Raw genomic sequence first — 9,737 nt, forward strand, 5'->3', positions numbered from 1 at the left:
TATTGTTTTAATGTTTTTAATATTTCATTGATTATTTATTGACATATTTATTTGATTGTTTCAATATATATTTTGTATTTAAATATTTATTCAATCCATCAATATTACTGCTAGAAAAAAAAGACTGAGCCTTATTAAATCTGCAATTTTTGTTGGAAAAAAAATTGTTTAAACCATTTGGAAAAATCTGTGTGGGCGGAGTCAAACGTTTAAGTCCAACCCATGTGACAGCCCGCCTCGAACGGCACTCTGTATCCAAGGCTACTTGGTCCTGGACCACTCCGCCACCCAGAGCCCATTACTGACTGCTTATGGTTTTCATGGTTCGGCTCACTGTTCTGTATATATTGGAAAGTAGATAGCCGATAGGCCAAGACTTTTGAAGCCACAAGGCTGCCATACTACTCCTCCCAAAAAACGTTCCCGCAAATTGTAGAACATTTGAGACTGTACTTCGTAGAAACAGCATGATTTATGATGATGTTTTAAATTTGTTAAACATAAATAAGAGGACTTCAGACACTTTATAACTTGCCTTAATAGGGTGCCTCCAATTCCCCACTTTCACCCCTGCTCAATACTTGAGATAAATTAATTAACAGATATAAGCAAGTAAAAGCAAACAAAAGAATCAATAATGCATTTGTAAATAGTTTTGCTACGATAATGGCCCCATACATAGCTTTCAAATTAAGAGTCAGCATAAACATTAAACAAACCAAAGCTCAACTGAAGGGCAGAACAGTCCCTATTCTTTTTTTCTATACGTTTTGTATGCTATTTGTTGTTTAAATAATATTCATTGTTAAAAAAATACGGAGGTGGGAATTTTTAGAAGCTAATACATAACGTAACTTTGTATCTTTGGGAAGTCGAGAGTGTATGTGTATCACTCAAACGAAGGTCGTGGGGGGAAAAAAACAGCATTTGGAGAGGGAATATCTCCAGCACAACTTTATTTCCTCGTCTCATTCTCCAGCCAACACAACAACCGTCACAAATGCTTCTCCCTCATTTTTCAATGTATCCTTCCGTCAATCACTTTCATTTATAATAATGTAATTCCTTACCCCCAAATCAAAAACAAAATAGATCCCCTACAAATACATGTAACAATATGAAAATAAATCCTCTTACAATATTATACCTGTACAATTGAAGCCATCTCAAATCTACAGTTTGTGTCTGTAATATGGAGACAACAGTTTGAGACAAACTGACTCAACAAATAAAAATAAAGCCGTGAAGAAGCACCACGGACTTAAACATATGAAAAGAATAACAAAGCAGAGAAATAATTGTTTTCAAGCTATAAGCACTAATAAAGTGGCAACGTAAGATGGCCGCCATGGCACTCGCAGCGGCTTCACTTCTCCCAACAGTGAAATTGACAATACAATCATAATAAGTCTGAGGGATGCACATCGCACACAAATGTTCATTGTCCGAGTGGCGTTGCCATGGCGTGACGTCGTCAACAGGTGCAGGTGCCGATCTGACCTCCCGAGTACATCCGGTACCTATACCGGCTATTACAATAAAATAATGTTCTTTCTGATCCTGAGCAATCTGAGGGTGCTGGAATATGCCAGGTTGAAAGATCAGATTTTTCTATGCTATTGTTGATTAATAAAATGTGGTTTTGTTGGCGCCTGAGTAGTTTTTTTCCAATTAACTTTATTGTAGTTTAGTTTACAGAATAAACATGACATCAATTATTCTTTGCATGTGTCAAACAACACGAGAAAACCAGAAGGAATATCATGTATGGGTCCATCAATACAAATATAGAACAATGACTGAACATCATAGAAGTGTTAAGATCAATAATATAGAATAACAAAAAGTACCAATGATAAAGAAATACAAAAAGTAGGGGGGAAACTAAAAAAATTACACAATTCAGTAGGGAATTCTTTTAAATATGCATGTATTTGTTTTGTGCTTTTGTACATTTTAATTATTCAAGAGATGTCAGGTATAAAATGAATTAACTTAGAAAAACTATACATTTGGGAGATGATTTAAAAATTATGTTCTCATGAATAAAAAACTCGGAGAGACAGAGAATTACATTGCAGCAAACTTTGTCATCTTTGTTTCTAGTATCATATTGAATGTTATGTCATTCAGAGAAATACAATCTGGAAAAAATTGGATTTTCTTTTTTATCCATTTATGGACATCAGCACAGAACGTGTGTACAAGCCGGCATGAAAAATATGGGTGATAGGGGGGAAGTTATGTGCATTGTTCTTAGTATGTATATAATAAATAAATCCATAATTGAATCGAACCAGAACAATTTATCGGAATCCGCCATCTTTGTTATTTAAATTTAGAGTGTATATTAAATTTCTTGCCTGGCAGATTTACTGTAAACATTCCACCATAAGACCAACTCCAACTCCAGAAACACCCCAGATGGGACTTGAACACACAATCCCTGTCTTAGGAGGGCAGTGCCTTATCCATTAGGCCACTGGGGCACTTTCTTGACAAAAAATATTGTATATTTGTGGAGATGGTCACATATCTTGTATTGCATTTTGGTTGCTGAAATAGGTTAAAATTAAGAAAGTGAGATCGGTTAGGCCAGGGCAATTATAAGCTTTTAGCTTCAGCCCTAAACCCCTCGGTTGAAATTGCGTAAAAATAAATAAATACATATATATATATATATATATATATATATATATATATATACTGGATGTATGTTTAATTGAATTTGTTTGTTCATTTGACAGTTTGTTCTTATTTGTGGCAATCATGGTGCTGCCCGAATAAATTCAAATTCAATTCAATTCAACATCTTGAATATTAGTAAATTATACGCAAAACAGCAAAGCTTTTCATTCACTAAATCAGATTGTGTAATGAATAAAGATTTTCAATCTTCATACCTTGAATGAAACCCATCCAAATGTGACAATCACTCCTTTACTTTTGGAGCCGTATGTCATATTTCCTGTCTGGCAGCATTACTGAGATACAGAAAGTATAGTATAAAAAAGTATTATATCTAAGGTGTGGCGAAGGGCTGGAGGTGTATTAATTCCTAAAGAAAGGGATGCAACAGACATTAGTCAATTTTGGCCAATCTGTCTTCTCAATGTTGAGGGCAAAATCTTTTTCAGCGTGTTAGCACAGAGGCTATCCACCTACCTGGAGAAGAATAGGTATATCGATACATCTGTACAGAAGGCCGGCATTCCTGGGTTTTCTGGCTGCTTGGAGCATACCAGTATGATCTGCCATCAGATCCAAGCAGCAAAGAAGGACAAAAGAGACCTCCATGTCACTTTCCTTGACTTGGCTAATGCTTTTGGATCAGTTCCCCATAACCGCCTCTGGGAATCCTTCAACTTCTTCCATATTCCATTATTTGTCACTACACTAATAAAAGCCTACTTTGAAGACCTGCGATTGTGCTTCACAACAGCTGACTACACAACATCATGGCAGCGTGTAGAAGTAGGCAATATCTCTATCACTATCTCACCCCTGGCATTCACAATATCCATGGAGGTCATCATCAGGGCCTCAAGATGGGTGGTGGGTGGTGAGCGAGACAAGAACGGGATCCGCTTTCCACCTATCAGAACATACATGGACGACATAACCATTCTGACTACTACTGCAGCATGCACTAGGCGATTACTTGCAAAACTGCAGGAGAACATCAAGTGGGCCCAGATGAAAATCAAGCCAAACAAGTCATGAAGCATCTCAATCATCAAGGTGAAGTTCTGCAATGGTGATGACCCAATACCCACAGTGTCTGAGCAACCCGTTAAAAGCCTAGGCAGGTGGTACAATGCAAGCCTCAGGGACAAGGACCAAATACAACAACTAGGTAATGACATTTTCAACAGCCTGGAAAACATTAATAAGACACTATTGCCAGGAAAACTTAAGCTCTGGTGCCTACAATTTGGTCTTCTCCCTCGAGTATTGTGGCCTCTCACACTCTATGAGGTCCCAATAACAACGGTGGAGAAGATGGAACGAAACATGACCTCATACATTAAGAAATGGCTCGGGGTCCCACGCTGTCTGACTAACATCAGCCTTTACGGCAAAGGGGTCCTTGAACTGCCTATAACAAGCCTAACCGAAGAGTACAAGTGCTCTAAAGTAAAGACTCCAGATGACTTTGAAGGATTCTAGAGACCAGACTATCAGTAATGTTGCACCACCCCTGGTAACTGGACGAAAATGGTCACCATCTAATGCGGTTTTGCAAGCTACATCAGCCCTGAGGCACAACAACATTGTGGGGCTTGTCCACCAGGGAAGAGGAGGTCTTGGCCTTGCTTTAAGTAAACCAACTTGATGGAAGAGGTGCGCCGTCAAGAGGAGGTGGAAGGAAGCGCCAAGTCTGTCTCCCTTGCCAAACAAGGACAATAGATGAGGTGGGAGAGCCTGGAAAGAAGAGAGAGCTCTGGGAAATGGAAGCAAGCTACATCAGCTTCATCATTAGAGCAACTTACGATGTGCTCCCATCGCCAAAAAACCTCCACCAGCGGTATGGAGAGGACCCAACCTGCGCCAGCAGCCATTGAGAGCAAGAGAAATACCACCAACTCCCTGCCCCTGAGAAAGACAAATTCCATCACAGCACCAACATTTATCCGAGGTCAGAAAAAAGCCCAACCATCCCTCTGCCAAACTAGAAGCTAGAGATCTAGCCATGGCCAGAGATTGGAAGCTTCTAGTCGATATTGGCCAACAGCTAATCTTCCCACCCGAAATTGTAGCTACCACTTTAAGGCCAGACATGGTACTCTGGTCATCTTCACTGAAGACTGTGTTCATCATAGAGCTTACTGTCCCATGGGAGAATGCAACGCAGGAGGCCTATGAGCGCAAGAAACTGCGCTACACAGACCTTGCAGCAGACGCTCAGCAGAAAGGGTGGAATACAAAAGTCTATCCGGCTGAAGTGGGATATAGAGCGTTTGTGGCTTCTTCCACCATTAGCCTGTTGAAGCTCCTTGGGATTCATGGACAGGCTCTGCGGCAGACAATAAGATCAGTCTCTGAAGCAGCCGAGAAAAGCAGCAGGTGGATATGGGCAAAGCAGAAAGATCCTGACTGGGCCCAAAAAAAGTGGCAGTACTGCACCACCTTTTAAAATTGGGTAACTCTAATGATTGGGTATAAGACACAAGCTCAGGCGTGATCACCCTATAGCTGGCCACCCTTTGATGAGGGTGTCTAGTGTTGAAAGGCCGAAACACCCACTGATTCAAAGGAACACTACTGATGATGTGCCCCCCCCCCCCACCCACACCCCAAAGGCGAGTGAATGATATTGCTCTCCTCTCCATGTCAAAATACAGCTCCCATACTTTTAAAGCGTACCTCATGTGAATACCATCTATTGGCACAATGGATACTTTACCATCATATCCTGTGTTTAATGATTCCAAATTTAATTAAATTCAACATCTTGAATTAGTAAATTATACGCAAAACAGCATAGCTTTTCATTCACTAAATCATATTTTGTAATGAATAAAGATTTTCAAACGTCATACTTTGAATGAAACCCATCCAAATGTGACAATTACCCATCGTACTTTTGGAGCTGTATGTCATATTTCATGGCTGGCAGCGTTACTGTAAATCTTCCACCGTGAGATCAACTCAGACTCCAGAAACACCCCAGATGGGACTCGAACCCACAATACCTGGCTTTCAGGAGGTAATTTTTATTTATTTATTTTTATTAAAGAATTATAACTGTAATTCAACAAAAGATGCCTCTGCCAAATCTAATATTGGGGTCAAAGGAACTGAGCGATAAAAGAAAAAGGGGGTCTTCAAAGCAGCACATACCTTTTTTTTCTTCTTTTTTTTTTACTTGTTAAAAAATAGTGACCACCCCGCCACAACCCCCCCACCCCCGCCCTATACTAAGAGCCTACGATCTTTAGGCTATATGTCTAATCTGTACGTATACGTATAGTTGATACAGTAGTTTGCTCGAGAGATGGGAGGAATAAGATGGCCACCCTGTGGCTTCAATGGCTTGCATGGGCATGTATCTGACTCCAGTAATATATTCAGTTCAGTGGTTAGGCAATAATTCGCTGTTGCTTATTAATACCAATAATCCAAAAATAATGGCGTCATTTATTGAAAGTCTGTACTTGTGATTATCCCCCCCCATAGCCCCGTTACGTGCTGTGAACAGAAGAACTGAAGTGTCCTTGATTGCATTTTAAGGAATTCCTACATTGGAAGTTAACAATAAAAAGTCATAATTTTACATATTTTTTTATCTAACACTGTTTTGCACATTATGATACAGGATATTATAACAAAGATAATCACATACAATAATGGAATGTCACAAAAAGCCGCACTAAACATATGTTTTCTGCATCACTGTCAGTATTATTTTCCCTGGCAAAATCCTTGTCCTCCTGAATAATGTAAGACAGAAGGACCTTTTGTGGTAGTGGTATCGTTACAGGGTAAAAAAACAAACAAAAAAAACATGAGTATGCTGTTGGACACAAGTATTACTCTTTATAAACCTGCAAGTACTGGTTGGTACGCAGGTTCTTCGTTACTAACACCTGTTGTATGCAAACTTTCATGCCCCCAGATGCATTTGAGTGTACTGGGATCTTTGATGTCTGTGTTGTCTTAGTTTGAACCTTGTCAGGTTCATGACCTCCAGTAAGCACGCTGGTCCCCTGCAAGCAACAGCTAACATGATCTCTTGAGACTTGTGATCTGGTCAATGAAGGATTGAGTGTCAGAGGACAGAACAACTTTTTTTGAATTTATGCTACAATGTGTTTCTGACTATGTATATAATAAAAGCTTCTCACTAAATTTTTCATGGAAGTGTGATTTTTCTGGAAATAAGTGATGTGATGTTTTAATCAAAACATGGTAAAAAGGGTTTGACGTGGCACATTGATCATATTGATAGTGATTAATATAAGTTTTTTACACTGACACATTGAGGTTTGTTTGTGTGGGAGCACCTGCAGGAAGTTAAGATTTTAATAAAAATTGAAAGCTGTATTTTAATGTTGGTGTTTTCACTTTGAAAGGAAATTTTTTCCAGAGTTTTGCAATGTGGTAAAGCGAGTTTGGTGGGTTTGTCTTCGGTTTAAGGTAAGCTGTTTGGTTTGTTTTTTCATTGTTTGCTGCACATCGAGCACCAAGCAGGACGGGTAAGCAGCTATTTCCTTTCAACACCCTTTCTCCTCTTCTTCTTATTTTTTAAACTTTTTTTTTCTTCTCTGAGCAAGTTTGCATTCAGAACTCAGTTTTTCCTTCCTTTTCTTTCATGTCGACTATAGATGGAACTGATGTGCTTTGTTTTTAGTTTTTATTACGGACTTGGTTTTACTCTGATGTTGGATAAATATTATTTTTTTATGTGCAAGTGTTAATAAATCGTTTTTGTGTGATCGTAGATAACAGGGTGTGGCTGCATTCAAGTCAGAAAACGAAAGCAGGAAGTGCACTTGGGGACTTTTTCCAAATATTTCCTTCACTCGTGACTGCGCTGTGGCTCTCTTGAGAGTGAACGTTGGAAGCTTGTCGACAGAGTCGGTATCTTCGCAAGGAACGATGGCCAGCCGAGCTGAGGACCATCTCCAATGTCCAACCTGTTTGGAGATCTTTAAAGATCCTGTCATGCTGCCGTGTAGTCACAACTTCTGTCGTGCGTGTATACAGCAGTGGTGGGAGCAGAAAGGAGATCGAACGTGTCCAGTCTGTCGGACGGAGTTTAGATCAATTGATGTACCTCTGAACTTGGCCCTGAAGAACATGTGTGAGATCTTTTCACAAGCCTCAGTGGAGTCTGACGACATCTGCAGCTTGCACAAGGAGAAACTGAAACTTTTCTGTGTGGACCACCAGGAGCTTGTGTGCCTCATCTGCAAAGATGCAAAAATCCACGCTGGCCACAAGTTCTGTCCCTTCATTGAAGTTCACGAAGATCACAAAGACAAACTCCAGGACGGCCTGCAGGACGCAAAGAAAAGACTGAAAGATTACATTGAGACAAGAGACAACTGCAATGAACAAGCGACCTACATCAAGGTCCAGAGGGAGCAGGTGGAAAACAAGATGAAGATGGATTTCGAGGAACTTCGTCGCTTCTTGCAGGCTGAGGAGGAGGCCAGGTTGTCTGCTGTGAGGGAGGAAGAGGAGGAGAAGAGTCGGATGATGAAGGAGAAGATTCAGGCTCTCAGCAGAGACATGGCCGCGCTGTCAGACGCGATCAGAAGCACAGAAGAGCAGCTGACCTCTGACCCCGTTTCCTTCATGAAGAACTTCAAGAATGCGATGACCAAAATCCAGAAGCTACCCGACGAGCCCAAACTTCTCTCAGGAGCTCTGCTGGACGAAGTCAAGCATGTGGGCAACCTCAAGTTCAGCGTGTGGGAACGAATGAAGGAGATGGTCTCCTACAGTCCCGTCATACTGGACCCAAACATGGCCGATCCGGATCTCAGTCTGTCTGAAGATCTGACCAGTGTGAGTCGTCAAAAAGAACATCAGCGTCCAAACAATCCAGAGAGGTCCGAGTGGAAATATGTGCTTGGTTCTGCTTTGGTCTCGGGAACTCACATGTGGGATGTTGAGGTGGGAGACAACAGAGACTGGGGACTGGGTGTGGCATGGGGTGATTCTTGTTTGCCACATAGGATGAGAACATGGCGCATTTCATTTCTTGATGATAAATACAGAAAGTTTCGTGGGCCATTTGGATCCTGGAATCCGACAGTGAAGCTGCAGAAGATCCGAGTTCACGTGGACATGAACGAAAGATCACTTTCATTCTCTGAATCACATACAAACACTGAATTGTGCAAAAAAGGACCTTCCTCTTGGCCACATTTGTCTGACAACATGAAATGTTTTCCTTTGTTTTTCACAACTGATAAAATTCCTCTGCAAATAATTCCACTTGCATGTCGTGTTACGACTCAAAGTCAGTGATGATATTGGAGATGTTTAGCTCTCACAATTGTCGTCAGTCATTTTGTATGATATTTTTTTCCCCACTCACATATTTTACATTGATTGGCCTGTTCAATAAATTATTAAAAAATATATATATGTATTTTTTAAGTTAAGGCCATTGGTTAAGAATGTGCAAGAAATAACTCAATCTGAATGAAATGTCATGTTGTGTTTTCCAAAATGGAATAAAGTGCCTTGACTGTTTATTCAATTATTTCAGTATTTATTTATTCTAATATTGATGTATTTTTTGTATCTCAATATTTAGAAAAATATTAATAATTGATTATTGTTTTAATATTTCATTGATTATTTATTTACATATTTATTTGATTATTTCAATATATATTTTGTATTTAAATGTTTATTCAATCCATCAATATTACTGCTTAATACTTAAATATAAATATATGTATTTTTTAAATATTTATTCCATTATTTCCTTTTTTTTAGTTCACTATTTTCCCTCATTTCAATATGTTATATTACTTTGTAAAAAATGTTTTTGATATCCCCATTAATTTGAATATTAATTCAATTATTTCAAGATGTTATTAATCTAATAGCTGCTTGTTCATTTCAATATTTATCAGAATATTTATTTCATACACTACACTATTTCATTTATAATTCCTAATTTATATATATTAGGGGTGTAAATCTCTCCAATTAAAACGTATCAAGATATGTATCGAATCTTGTCGATCTCCAAAAATTAGAATGATGTGAAG

At 39.2% G+C, this 9,737-nt stretch overlaps 1 protein-coding gene across 1 annotated transcript; it reads left to right on the top strand.

The window, feature by feature from the left end:
• Positions 1-7,140: 7,140 nt before the first annotated feature.
• On the top strand, positions 7,141-9,217 carry LOC147157124 (E3 ubiquitin-protein ligase TRIM35-like). Its single transcript, XM_086065314.1, has 2 exons — positions 7,141-7,199; positions 7,446-9,217. The coding sequence occupies exon 2, from the start codon at positions 7,603-7,605 to the stop codon at positions 8,980-8,982; it is 1,380 nt and encodes a 459-aa protein (XP_085921440.1). The 5' UTR covers positions 7,141-7,199; positions 7,446-7,602; the 3' UTR covers positions 8,983-9,217.
• The last annotated feature ends 520 nt before the right edge of the window (positions 9,218-9,737 follow it).

Source organism: Leptonotus elevatus, chromosome 20 (genome assembly GCF_054856555.1).
Source record: "Leptonotus elevatus isolate MCC_2025b chromosome 20, RoL_Lele_1.0, whole genome shotgun sequence".
NCBI classification, from domain to species: Eukaryota; Metazoa; Chordata; class Actinopteri; order Syngnathiformes; family Syngnathidae; genus Leptonotus; species Leptonotus elevatus.